Genomic DNA, 14,729 nt, shown 5'->3' with positions numbered 1-14,729 from the left:
GCTGGGGGGCGGCGCACGCCGGTGACGGAGGCTGGGGTGGTGGAGTGCTGGGCCGGCAGGCTGTGTCTGACTGGCTGGCTCGGTCATCTGGGCCGCGAAGCTGGGGCTGCCCGTCCCGGAAGGCAAGTTGCCCTCTCCAGCTGTTTGCACTGGTGGAGCGTCCCCCAGAAGCCGGCGCCGCGGCCGGACTTCCTTAGCGGGGACGCCGTCCCGCAGCGCCGGGAGCCGGCGCCTGGGCCCGCGCGTCCGTCTCTGAAGATCGGCCGGCTGAGCAGCTGGGAGGAGCAGGCCGGAGGCTTCTGGGGCCTGGGGCCCGGGGACCCCGGGAGAATGAGCTGGCTCTTTCCCCTGAGCAAGAGCGGCGCCTCCTCCGCGGCCGGGTCCCCCGGGGGCCTCACCAGCCTCCAGCAGCAGAAGCAGCGCCTGATCGAGTCGCTCCGCAGCTCGCACTCCAGGTGACGGGGCGCTGCTTTTCCGGCTGCAGGGAGAGTGGGGCGGGGGGCGGGCTGCTCCTCACACCCTCGCGGCGCCTCGGGCCCGGCTCCCCCGCTGCCTCCGCTCGGTAGACCCCGCTTCCTCGCGGCGGACATCGCGCGCTCCCGTTCCTGCCTCCTGCTCGCTCTGCCTCTGCAGCGCGCCCGCGCCCGGCCGCACAGCCGCTTAGCGCTCCTGCGTCTGCCTAGGTCATCCTTCGTGCCGCGCGGACCCCGACGGTAACCGCGCCGTCTGCTACGGCCGGCGTCCCTCGGTGTCGCTAGCCCTCTCATCCTTCCCTTTGCGCACCTGAAGGCAGCACTGGCTGGACTGTTAAAATGTTATATATACTTGGCTCAAGAGAATGGCGAAGAGTAATCTCCCAAGTTCCGCACAGTGGAAGATAAAACTGTTGCGACATCAAAGGGAAGCCCACGTTTTAATCAGTGAATTCTTCAAGTGACAGTCAGTCCTCTCGGTCTCGAAAAACTTGTCTTGGTCCCATACTCTCTCCCCATCTCGCAACTGCCTGTACATTCCTCATTTCCTTAATACTCTTGACCTTCCTTGGGAATTGCTGTATGTTCATCTGGGTTGTTCTGTCTTCTTAGGAGGTTTTCATCGTGGGCAGATTAGAAGTACTTTACAGTTTAAGTTATTTTAAGTTTTTGCTGTCGTCTGGTTTGTTGTAGCCTTTTATATTGCAAAGATCTGTGGTCTCTGATGGTTTTCAAAAGTAGAACTGCTTTGGCTGGGCGTGGTGGCGCATGCCTGTAATCCCAGCACTTTGGAGGCCGAGGCAGGAGGATCACTGAGAGTTCTTGGGACCAGCATGGGCTACAGAGTGAGCTCAAGGGCAGCCTGAACTGCATAGCGAGAACGCTGTCTCAAAAAGACAAAAAATAAAAAAATAGAACTGCATTATGTTATATGAGTTTTGCAATTATATTTACTTAATAGTTGTACAGCCTGTATTTTGAAGGTTTTGTTTTAGTTTTTTGCCCTTTTGAGACAGGGTCTCGCTATACAGTTCAGGATGGCCGTGAGCTCACTTTGTAGCCAGACTGGCCTGGAACTCGCAGTGATTCTCCTGCCTCAGCCACTGGAGTGCTGGTATTACAGGCGTGCGCCACCACATCCTTCTTCAGCCTGTGTTTTATGTAAAGATGTCTACATGGTTAAAATCTAGCCCTTTTAAAAACCTCTTCATAGATTTAAAAATGTGTCTCATGAGCAAATTGAGCAATTACTATTGAACTGGCTATTACGGACTACTTTATGTTACTCTGCAGTTTTTGTTTTTGTTTTTGTTTTTTTTACCCAAGCAAGTAAGTAATAATCTAGAACAGTTTTAAATGTACTACTACGAGAAAAATTTGCTGCACAATCAGTTTGGCTAAAATAAGGCCTTTTGCTGACAGCTTTAGGTATGTCTTGATTCTTTGTCTCAATTATTCTTGTTTGGAATTTTCAAAAAGCGAAACTGGGGGGGGGTTTAACAGAAGAGAGTGGCAGGCTATTATTGGAGACTTTTATTTTGAAAAATTAAGTTCACAAAGTTCTTACAAGTGCGGAGATAAAAGATGTGAAACTTTTCCTCACCTGCCATAGAGGTCCCAACTGATTGAATTGTTTCTGTAACAGAAGACAGTTTACAACTGAAAAGCACAACAAATTTATTTCACCAAAATTTTATTTGCATGGGAGCCTTCGGAAATGAACATCCAAAAGCTGAGGAAAAACTGCTTTCACGCTTAGGTCTTATGAGGAGTGGACACTTTGTAGAAATAGGATTGGCAAATGGGTGTGATATAATGGAAATAAATGGAAGTGGGGAAGCACTGCAACACCTGTCTATAGAGATCCTGCGTGACCAGCGTAGCATTCCTTCTTCCCAGGTAGGAGTACCAGGCAGAACCCCTTTGGAATAAGGATCTTCTAGGGAGACAAAGAAAAGGCCTTGCTTGTCTACGTGTTATGGCTTGCTTTGTGGTAGACAGAGTTCTGGTTTTTTTGCCTGCCTTGCAGAAGAGGAAGTTTGTTTTTTATGACTGTTCTGAGGAAAAGAGAGAAGGGATATGAGGCTGGAGAAAGAGAGACTTTGCTTCTGAGACCTTCCACTCTTTTAGTTCAAAGTTCTCAGCATGCTGAAGTTCCAAGCTTTGGGTTACTATTTGCTGAGTTCCAGCATAGGTCAGTCTTATTCTAAATCATGTAATGTGCTCACAAGGAGGTACTCTTACAAAATATGATTATAAAATAAGGTGACTCAGCAAACAAGTTTGCACCCTTAGAAGTTGTCACCTTGGAAGACTAACTGTACTAGCCCTACTGTTGCAGAAACACTTTTTAAAACCACACCTTTGGAATGAACTGCTTTTAAGCCCTTGGTATATTCTGATAAATATTACTAGCGCTGGAAAATTTTTACTCCTGGAGGTTAGAATTGAATTTTTGAAATACTCTAATGGCTGGGAAATGAGGAAAGTGATTGATCTAAATTTTGGCCTCCCAAATAAAGTGAGACTGTAAAGCAGTAACTGTTCATCTAAGGAGTTCTTGGAGTTGAAAGAGGATAGAAAAAGCCCTGAGTTGAATGCAGAAAGGATACATTTATGTTATTTTTTGAACCAGAAATTTTGAATTTGTGACATTATCTACATATTAGGGTTTTGAACGTGTAATTTTAAATATTTTGTTCTACAAGCTCTTTCATAAAAGTTTTATTAAAATACTTTACATTTACAAATTATGCTTAGATAATGCTGGAGACATTTAAGTAGATTATTTGTTTCCAGTTTTCAAAGAATTATACAGTCCCAGAAAAAAATAACATTGCCATCTACCCACTCATATTCTTCTAAAAATGTACGCTTTTACCTTTTAACTAATGACATATACTTTTAAGGTAGCTATATTAGCCAAAATAGTTGTCCACCTTATGTTCAAAGATTGCTGTACAAACACACCAAGATTGGCTATTCTGAAGTGCTGTGTAAAAGTTAAAAGATTGTTTCAGGGGCTGGGGATTTAGCTCAGTGGCAAAAGCGCCTGCCTGGCAAGCGCAAGGTCGTGAGTTCGGTTCCCGGTACCGGAGAAAAACCAAAAAAAAAAAAAAAAAGATTGTTTCAATTTTTTGTAAATCATACAAAATCTTGCTAAATTATAGACATCTGGGTATAGTAGCGCACACCTGTAATCCCACCTCTTAAGAGATTGAGGCAGGAGAATCACTGTGAGTTGGAGGCCAGTCTGAACTGTGTATCAGGACCCTGTCTCAAAAAAAAAAACAAAAAACAAAACAAAACAGTAGTTTCTTGTTTGCTGCCATCCTCTCTTGTATTTCATATTCATTTTTTTTCTTCAAATGTAATGTCACTAGCCCTCCTGACTGAAAGTTTCCAAAGTTTTCTTTCTTCTGCTTTACTGAGTAAACTTTACTCAACCTAACCTTTCTTTTCCCTTCCAGCTCTTACCTGTTTTCCAGCTCCTTGTAACTCTGAAAAAATCCATTTCAATAGAGTTTAAGTCACTTTCCCTAGGAGATATTAATTCATTTTTACTTACCTTAATAAGTGACTACTTTCTCACTTCCCTCAGGTGTCATTAAAAGTTTAGGTTAGTTTTACGGATTTTTTTTATCCAGTTTCAGTACTGTAGTACACAGAGCAAAACTATCAAAGATGATCCAAAAAAGGTGACCAAAGCGTGATACTATGTTTTAAAAACATCCTATGAAAATGGAAACTGAAAGCTATGTAGACTGTGCTCAAGTATTTATCTTCTGGGTGGTAATTATCACATTATTCAATTTAGCACTGCCGTATCTGACCTATGTTCAGGAAGATAACTACTTCTGCTGTCTCTTCTACTTCCTGGTGTTCACTTTATGAGAAACTGTTGGTTTCCGACCCAAATCCATTTCCTTTGCCTTCTTGAAAAAGCACCTATTTTTATTCCATTTACCCTCTTTGCAGGATCACAGAGATAGCTGAGGTTGGGCTCTTTCAATCCAAAGAGGGAAATAGTGGTTTGTTTACAATAGTGATGGTGGTCTCAACCCTTTTCCCCTTGTTCTGTAATTTGGCCTTGACCTCATTTTGTTCAAAGAGAGTTGGAGGGAAAGTTTGTTGGCGTTGTTGAAAATGTTTTCTTAATAATAAAAAGAGATGTATGAGAGGAAAAAGGGATGGGAGAGAGAAATACCTGTAATGTTTTGGATTTGTTATGGGACTTTTGGAATTCTTTGGATTTTGAGTGAAAGCTATTGAACGGAGTAGAATAAAAAGATAGTGTTTTGCTGCTAAATTAATTAACTCTGTGATCTCCTTTCCTCTATACTACTTACTGTTTAAGATAAATATCTCATTACTGTTACAGCCATTTTCACCCTGGTTTTCAATTACTTCCAGTTGAAAATAATCCAAGTGGTTACACTCAACAAATCCAGTATTTAAAGATTCTTCAGAAGTGAAGTTGTTAATTAATGTATTACACCCGTATTCAGAAAATAATAAAAACTGATGGTCTTAATAGTGACTATTCTAACTATCTAGGTTTCTTGCACAATATCTAGAGTTAATTACCTTCTTTATAAATTTTGTTATCTCTAAAACAACACCCTGCAGCTGTTGTAATAATTATTACTTATAATTGTGTATATTCAAAGTTATACAAATACACTTTTTCATTTTTACTTGAGTCTCCAGATAAAGAACTTCTACATGCATTTTAACAGTCAATTACAGGATAATTCTGGTGCTATTTTGCTTTTATTTTCAATAGTAATACCTATTTTGGGAGTGAAGCTATTTATCAGAATTGTTTTTTGATTTTTCACACTGGAACAACTAATAGAGTCATAATGGTTGTAGGAATGGTTGTAGGCATGAGAAAGGTGCCATGAGGTACACATGTGTCATTAGCTAGCGCTGCATTCTTGGGTGGCCATGTAACCTTCATAGGCCATATGACCACCAAAATGAGAGGAATGACTACTTGATCTCTTATTGCCCTGCTCAGCTGTGAAAGTCTGTTCATTTCTTAGGCTCCTTGATATAATAATTGTCTTAAAGACAGAAAACAGAACTAGCCTGAGTATAAGTAGAAACCAGAAAATCACTATCACATAGAGGAATAAAAGCTTTATAATAAAGATTTCCTGAATTTCAGTTATGGAGTTAACACAGGCTAGCCTTGTGAGCTCTTGGCTAGGTACTCAGTTACTCTGATTCTTTAGTTTCCATCTGTAAAGTCACAAATTGTGGTTCCTATCATGTAGGGTTTTTGTTTTGTTTGTTGGCAGTGGGGGTAATTGAACCTAGGTGATGCTAGGTAAGTTCTCTACCATTGAGCTACATTCCCAGCCCTCGTAGGATTCTTATATTTAAATAATACAGATAAACACTTAGAAGAATAATTGGCCCATAGTACATTCCTTACCCCCTTCCAACAGAAACAGTGTGCCAAAAACCTTTGCATCTTATTCCACGTGCTTCTAGCTTAATGGTTTATGAATTTCTCACAACCTATCTGCAACCCATTTGTCTCAGGTAGGTCTACTTCGACTTTCCATTTAGAAAACAAAGACATTCCAAAGAGTTAACTCACAAATGAAATGTACCTATTTAGAAGGGTTTACTAAAGCACAAAGCAGGTGAAAAATTTGGAATATTCCAGAGCATTGTCTGGCACACACTAGGTGTTCTGTAAATGCCAACTGTGTTTTACTTTTATCTTAATAGTGTCTGTTAATCACCTTCCCATCACTATGACAAAATACCTGAGATAAGTAACTTGGAAGAAAGTTTTATGTTGACTCACAGGGTCAGAGGTTTCAGTATGTGGTCACTGTGCTCCATTACTTTTGGACCTGTGATGAGGAATACCATGTGATGGGATTGCATGGTTTCTACTGCTCTTTTTATGGTAGTCAAGAGGCAAAGAAAGAAAAGAAGAGAGTCCAGGGTCCCAGTATCTCCTTAAAGGACATTTCCTCAAGGAGCAGAGCTCACGTCCTTCCAGTAGGCCCCATCTTCTAAAGGTTCCCCGGCTCTTAATAGCATGATAGGCTGGGGACCAAACTTTCAACTCGTGTGTGAACCTTTGGGAGATGTAGCAGTGTCAATCTCCATAGTCTTGAAAAATTGTTTTGGTAGTTTCTTAGCTGCGATTCTTGGATTATAGTGTTCTTTCTGATTACCCAAACCTTTAGCCTTGTAATTTCCCTACAGCTGTTAAGCTTAACCCCTTGCTCACAGCTGTAAGGCTTTCTCCCTTCAACCCATGGGTTTTGGAGTAAGCCTAAATTCTATACTTTTTCTTTGTTTTACTCTCAGTTTGTAAACAATCACACAGAAATTTGATAATAGAAGGCTTGTAATGAGAAGATATGTGCATGTGTTTTGACCAATCCCGTGTTATACTTTTTTAAATATGTTACATTTAAATATTGTTATTTTAAAAAATATATTACATTTAAATTGGGACTACACATTAAAACATCCAAATCTCCAGCTTTTTTCTTTTAATGGGTTTATGTTTTTTACAGCACTAAAATTAGACAAAAGGCACAAAAATTTCCTGTGTAGCCTCTCTCCCCTCTCACTTTAAAATGGAAATATCTGACAATAATTTCATGTAACTACTTGCTTCAAGCGAAGAGTAGCAATCCCCTTTGCTAGGCTGCTCACTTTCTCTTTTTTGTTTGTTTGAGACAGGATCTTCTTATGTATTGCAGGCGGGCCTTGAACTTGATTATATATCCCAGGCTGGCCAGGAATTTACTGCTCACTTTCTATTTTACCCATTTCCAATTGTTTTCTGTTCTACAAACAGCTGCCTTTATTCCTGTGCATTACCTAACTCCTGTAGGTATTGGTAATTAAAACTTTGGGGAAGGAAATCATCAGAACTTGTTGCAATAAAAAAATTCTACAAGAATCTGGTATGTCTTAGTCTATTGAAGCTAAAGAAGGCTACAAATTTTTTGACTCGAGCTTATACAGTAAAGCATGATACTACTTAAAAAATTTTTTTTAAATCATAAAACCTAAAGTGCTTCTATGGCTTGGGTCTGGAATCCAAAAGGCTTGGTTGTCAGCCTATAGTGCAATTGGGAAGCTGTAACACCTTTAAGAGGTAGGATCTTAACGGAGAGTTTAGCATTAAGGCACGCCCTTAAAGGGAATTATGGTAGCCCCACCCCTTCCACTCAATCACAGTCTGTTCCTAGGAGAATCATTATGTGACTTCCCATCACTGTGATGTGCTACCTTGCCACTGGCCCCCAAAAGTAGAGGTGCTGAAACCTCAAAAACTGAGAGCCAAAATAAATCTTTTCTTTTTATAAGCTAATCTGTTTTAGGTATTTGTCACAGTAATGGAAAGCTGATCAACACAGAAATTTGATACCAATAAGTAGGGCTTTCTGTTAAGGGTAGAAAAGTTGCTGGCGGAAAAAATTGCTGTAATACAGCACTTGGAAGGCTGAAGTAGAAGAATTACAGTGTGTTTGTGGCCAGCCTGCACTACATAGTGAACTACCCTTACCTGAGATGAGAAACTCAAAGATACCCCAAACTGAAGCTTTTGTGGCTTTTTATTGATAGAAGCAGGAAACAAAAATAAACTACAAAAAAAGTGCTTCTGTGCAGGAATTCATGTAAGAATGCAGGAAAGTCAGGGTAGACTGTTATATAATTGACTTTAGGGCCAATCTAAGTGATAAATTAGTGTGGAGAGGAATGGGCCAGACCTTCATTCTTTAAGGCAGTATGTTCTGATCCAACTTGGACTTGTAGCCTGTAGACGTATTTAATCTCCAGACATGCCCTCTGGGAGGTTTTGGGCATCTGGCTCCAAAAATCCCTGATCTCTGCATATCCATCACATACGTATGTCTGGCCAATGTCTCCACAATCAAGAATACAAAAACTAATGGTAAGGATGAGAGGAAAAAGGAATTTTTATGCAGTTGGTGAGAATATAAATTAATATAGCCAGTATGGAGATTCCTAAAAAAAGCTAGAAATAGAACTACCACATGAGCTAGCCATACCATTTCTTATATATCCAAAGTAATGAAAGTCAGCATACCATACCCATGTTATTGCAGCACTATTCACAATAGCCAAGTTTTGGAATCAGCCTAAGAGCCTGTCAATGAATGAGCAAAGAAAATGTGATACCAGTACATAATGGACTATTATGCTGCCTTAGTGAAAAATGAAATCATGACATTTGTGGGAAAAAGGATGAAACTGGAGACATCATTTTAAAGAAAATAAGCCAAACTCAGGAAGACAAACCTCATATATGGAATCTAGGGGGGAAGCCACCGTGACAGTAAAGAGGTTAACTAAGAAGAGGAAAGGGTTCAAGGAGAGGAAGGTGAGGGAGGGTAATGAGGGATAGATACGATCAAAGTATGTGGTATCTATGTATGAAGATGTCACAGTGAAGCTCATTCTGTGTAATTCATTTGCAGTAATGAAAGGTGCTTTCCTGGAAATCCCACCCCACACTTCCCTATATATTTTATTTGCTAGGACTCAAGTCTTTAGCAACAAAAAGGACAAGAAAAATTGGAATATTACTACTCCAAATTAAAGCAGGCTTCTTGACCAGCTTGGGGTACAGAGTGAGCTCAAGGCCAGCCTGAACTGCATAGCGAGACCCTGTCTAAAACACACACAAAAAATAAATAAATAAAACCAGGCTTCTCTTACTCAGAAAGGGAATATTTGTTCCTAGAAAACAGGCAGCACCCTGTATTATAAGACCACAGGAGACACTCATACAGACTTTTTAGTTTAAGCTATGAAAACTTAGATGTCCCCACCTGATTATATAGCTGAATAGTGGCAGAGTTATAACCAAAACCCCAATGTCTTGCTGGCCTACATTAACCAAAGGGCTCACAGTTGCTTTTATTAATGATAAATTAGATAAAATGATAGTAAATCAAACTATTGTTAATAACAAGAGATTTTCTTTGCCTGTTTTCCTCAGCATCTTTCAGTTTTTTCATTTCTTTTTAAAAATTTTTATTAGTACATGTTTACAGTACCTAATGATTATGTTCATTATGGGGAGTTGATATATATATATGTACAGTATCTTAATTGTTTTTACTTCCTTTCCCTTCCTTGCCTTCCTCCTTCCATCTTTTAACATTTGTTTTAACACTAATAGTTTTATAACCTTTTCAATATTCTCTTACAGTATAGCTGAAATACAGAAAGATGTGGAATATAGATTGCCGTTCACTGTAAACAACCTGACAATTAACATTAATATGTGAGTAGAATTGTATCCTGTTTTTCATGTAATAGGATTTAGAATTTTTTGTTTTCTCTTCTTAGTTGCTATTAGAATTAAGCTACTTAAAGTGAACTTATTTTAAGTAACTTCAATCTCTAAAATAGCGTTCATTCAGTGAGATAAAAATTCTTAAAAGGCACTTAACTTGAAGAACAAACCATGCTGTGTTTATCTTCATCTCCTTATTGTCTAGCACAGTGGCTACACATAAGAGGCCTCGTTAAATACTACGTTCGTGAATAAATTGAAGCATGGATATATAACTCTGCCGAACATTAGAACCATGTTAACTTGACATATATGATCTTTTTGAATACTCAGAGCAGCCCTGCAAATTAGGACAAATTGTAGATGCATAGTTAGTAAATAACATAATCTGAATACAAATTCAGATTGGTTGATTCCAAAGGCCATTTATTGCCTCTTTTGCCAAACTAGTTTAGAAATCTTTGGCTTTGGTTGTCATCTTCTTTCTCCTCCTTCTCTCCCCTCTTCTCATCCTCTTCCCTTTCCTCTTTTCTTATTTTTTTGAACTGGTGTCTTTGTATGTAGTTCAGACTGGTCTTTAACTCATGGCAGTCCTCCTGCCTCAGTTTCCCGAGTGTTGGGATTATAGTCACCACAAGTGACTTGGTTTTCTCCTTGACAATGCTGCCAACAGGGAAACATAGGCAATTTAAAGGGAAATATGCTGAGTTTAAGAGATTTGGAAAACACAGTTTTATATTCAGTAAATTCATTTTTAAAGACTTCACCTGCTAATTTCAATTTTGCAGTATTTCAAAAAATGATTAAATTTTTCACTTTTTATTGTGTTAAGATGTACTTTACTTGAAACCGTGTGGTTGACCTCAAAGTTGGGAAGGTGGTATTAATTAGGACAATTAGAAGAGGTCAAGTAGAACCAAGGCATGATGACAGATACAATATTTTAATCCTAGTACTTTCCTTTTTATCTATTTAATCTTTAGAAATAGAACAGATTCTGAAATAATCATTGACAGCATAACAAAAATTTTTTTAAAAAGCACCAGAAACCTATATGGCTAGAACCTGTGATCTAATAAATGGCCAGATTGTGCATGAATAACTTAAAATAAATGCCTGATCTAATTTTTAACTGAGATTTTTGTATAGGCTGGTATATTGTGTTTGAAAAACATTAATCGGAATGTCAGAAAACTCCTGTGTAATTGAAGGTGTTCACATTAAGAAGGTTATATATTTTCAATCAACTCTACAACCATAACAGAGCCCTTATTACTAAATAATTAATCCATATAAAATGTTAAAATTTAATTTACTTTTAACTTTTTTTTTAGGATTTTAACCAGATGGTATTGATTTTGTTTTTCATCTTTACCAGATTACTTCCTCCACAGTTTCCTCAGGAAAAACCAGTGATCAGTGTTTATCCACCAATACGACATCACTTAATGGATAAACAAGGAGTATACGTTACCTCTCCATTAGTAAGCAATGTATGTATGTTATAATTTACTTCGGAGTAATATAACAAGTATATTACTTTTCTGTTAAATGTTTTAGAAACATGAAATACAGTTTAGATTTCATTTTGGAATTAATAATTTCCCAAAAAGCATTTTACATTATATAATTGATAATACTATGTTTACTTAATACTATGCTTTAAAGTCTGGACGTGATGATTGGTTAACATGAAGGACTGTAACTTAAATGTACTCTCAGTATCTACCTTTGAACTCGCAAATTGTAAACAGTGAAATGTGGAAATATTTTACCTACATTATTGATTGAGTGAACATATAACCTGTTTTGCTAATTGCCAGATATTTATAGTATCAAACTACAAGAAATGTTGTAAATTATTTATCACTGTTATATGTTGAGTTGACACAATATCTTTCACTTTTATGTTAATTCTTAACCTTCAAAGTAGGTTAAGATTTAGAATAACGGTCACCAATGAGACTTTATAATATTTTTTAAAAGTGATACTAATCATGTATTGTGGTAACTTTCAGTTTACAATGCACTCAGATCTTGGAAAAATTATTCAGAGTCTGTTGGATGAATTCTGGAAGAATCCTCCAGTTTTAGCTCCTACTTCAACAGCATTTCCATAGTAAGTATATTCATATTGAATAAAAAATTTGCATATATTTTCATTTACCATATAAATCAAAATATAGTATAAGCTGGGCATTGTGGTACACACCTGTAATCCCAGCACTCAGAGGCTGAGGTAGGAGGATTGCTATGAGTTTGAGGGCAGCCTAGGCTACATAGTTCAAGGCCAGCCTGGACTACAGAGCAAGACCCTGTCTGAGTGGAGGTGGGGGGAAATTTTATATATATATATATGTGTATATATATATATAGTGTAAAAAAATCAAATGATGTTAAAAGACAGTTCTCTGATTTCTCCATCCCGAAATTCGTACAGATATGTCCACACTCTTCAGAGGCAACTTCAGTTTCCTCTTTTAACTGTTTCTTCTAATGTATATCTTCATCTTTCTGAATAATATGTTCATGCTGCTCTCCCTTGATTTTAGATAGTATCTGTTCACCTCCTATTATAATAGATAAGGTCTGTAGTTATCTTTCATAAAATTTCTCTCTTCATCCTTCCACTGAAGATACATCATTTTTATGTTAAGTCCATACTTAGTATTTTTCTACTACTTTTTTCCTTTTTTTTGCCGGTACCGGGGATCAAACTCATGACCTCACGCTTGCCAGGCAGGCGCTCATGCCACTGAGCTATATCCCCAGCCCTTAAATATTTAATTTAATTTTTTTGTTTGTTTGTTTGTTTTTTCCCCGGTACTGGGAATCAAACTCACGACCTCACGCTTGCCAGGCAGTCACTGTGCCACTGAGCTAAATCCCCAGCCCCATACTTAGTATTTTTATTATGTTGTAAATATTTATTGCTGACCCAAGTGTGTTACCATTTTACTTTTTTCCTGGAGCTAACAGATACTCAATTTTTTATTGGTTTTGTTTTCTTAAATCTTAACATTCCACATCTTAAATACTCAGATCTTAATATTCCAGAGAAATTCATTTAAAATGTTTATAATACAGAGTTTTTGTTTTATGAATGTACTATAATTTATTACCAGTAAAACTTTAATCATGTTTGTTGTTGCCAAACAACATGTTGTTTGTTGTTGTTTGATCATGTTGTTTGGTGTTGTTTTAATCTTTCCTAAAAGATTAACTCATCTTCATTGTCCTCAGTAAATATTTTTCTACTAAATATTTTTCCCCAATGTTTGCATATTTGTTGAATAAATTCTAGAAGTAACTGCACATTTATAGTTGTGACAAACTGCAAAATTGCCCTCGTATAATTTGTAATTGTACCAGTTTCTACTCCTATACACAATGCCTATTTCCCCATACTCTTTGTTTTGTTTTTAATGTGTTATATTGTCAAAATGGACTTTTGCCTATATTTAGGCAGAAAATTATATGTTAGCATGATTTTAGTTATATTTATGTTCTAGTAATGAAGTTCAGCATCTTTTCCTAAGCTTTAAAAATACTCTCTTTTCTGTAACCTGTATACAGCCTTTTAGTCTCTACTTTATTATTATATTTGAAGTTCTTTATCAATTTGTATGAATTCTTCATACATTTGAAAAATTATCCTTTTATATGTGGTACTAGTTTCAGATATTTTCACATTTGTCTTGTTTTTTATAGTGTTGGAGATTGAAGCTTAGGTCTCAGGCAAATTAGATAAGCACCCTACCACTGAGCTAAACTCCCAGCCCTATTAATTTTTATAAGCAGCTTGTCATACAAAGTTTCTTTTATATTGTGGAATTTATTATTATTTTCTCTTATACTTTCTGAATTAGGGTCACACAAAGTTCTTTCCACCTTAAAGTTGAAATTTCCCAATTATGTCTTCAAGCTCTTTTAGGGTTTTGACAAAAAAAATTAAATCCTTGATCCATTAGGTTTTTATCATATTGTGAACGTTCAAATCTGACTCTAATTTAATTTTGTCCAAATATCTCAAAACTATTTATTGACTATTATTCACTTATAGAAGTGTCTTTCTCTATTGTACCTTAATTCCCATATGTGTTTAGACTTTTTATTGTTTTTATTTCCATCCATCTGCTTATTCACTCACCTGTGCTATGTTTTTTTAATTATTAAGATTTTTTAATTTAGTATGCTGAATGACAGTATATTTCTATACTCTCCTTTTTCAGATCTTTATCTTCTATTCTCATCTATTCTTTCCATAAAAATGTTATTGTTGCTACTGAACACTTCAAAAATCTGTAATAAATGTTTTCTTCCAATAAAACTTGCAACTCTGGTTAATTTATATGGTAAAATGAAACAATAGTAATCCCACAAAAAATTGTTTAAATTTTATCAATTTTGGAACATGTTTCAATACAAAGTGAAATATTTCATCGTTAATAGTATGTTTTAAGATGTAACCATAAATCCTTTACTTTTTATAAGAGTGACTGACTCAAACTTACTGTTAATTCAGGTATTGATATTTAGATGATTTTCAGTCTACATTTAGGAATGAATACCTTAATTCTTTCATAATTTGGTGTTCTCTGAATTTACGTAAGGGGGAAAATGTTAAATGTAAAGTAATTATTTTGGAAAAACACATATTGATATTCTTTGGTTAAATCACAAGTATGTAAGGCCACATCACTTTTTTAATGTATATGAATATTTACATAGGAATTTGTTTCTTTTTTAATACTTTTAACAGCTCATCTGTACATTTACTTTTTCTTTAATATTTTCTAGAAAACAGTCTTAGAATTTTCCAAATACAGTGAAAGCTAAGCAGCATCCAGTTAAATATGCTTCCTGAATTGAATATTGTTTCTCTGTCTCTCTGTGAAGAAACTGACTGATGCCATGGAATGCTGAAAATTCAGAAATAGCCT

General features: G+C 37.0%; 1 protein-coding gene across 3 annotated transcripts in view; it reads left to right on the top strand.

The window, feature by feature from the left end:
• The first annotated feature begins 14 nt into the window (after positions 1-14).
• Positions 15-14,729, top strand: part of Vps37a (vacuolar protein sorting 37 homolog A (S. cerevisiae)) — a 30,772-nt gene continuing 16,057 nt past the window's right edge. For 2 of the 3 annotated variants that reach the window (XM_005398337.2, XM_005398335.2), the window contains exons 1-4: positions 15-455; positions 9,700-9,774; positions 11,165-11,279; positions 11,805-11,905. In XM_005398337.2, coding sequence (XP_005398394.2) covers positions 331-455; positions 9,700-9,774; positions 11,165-11,279; positions 11,805-11,905 — 416 coding nt within the window. In that variant the 5' untranslated portion in view covers positions 15-330. The remainder of the gene's footprint in view (positions 456-9,699; positions 9,775-11,164; positions 11,280-11,804; positions 11,906-14,729) is intronic. The other variant, XM_005398336.2, reaches the window with a different exon arrangement.

The sequence above is a fragment of the Chinchilla lanigera genome, unplaced genomic scaffold (genome assembly GCF_000276665.1).
Source record: "Chinchilla lanigera isolate Chin_1 unplaced genomic scaffold, ChiLan1.0 scaffold00062, whole genome shotgun sequence".
In the NCBI taxonomy this organism is placed as follows: domain Eukaryota; kingdom Metazoa; phylum Chordata; class Mammalia; order Rodentia; family Chinchillidae; genus Chinchilla; species Chinchilla lanigera.
This window is presented reverse-complemented; position numbering and strand designations above follow the sequence as displayed.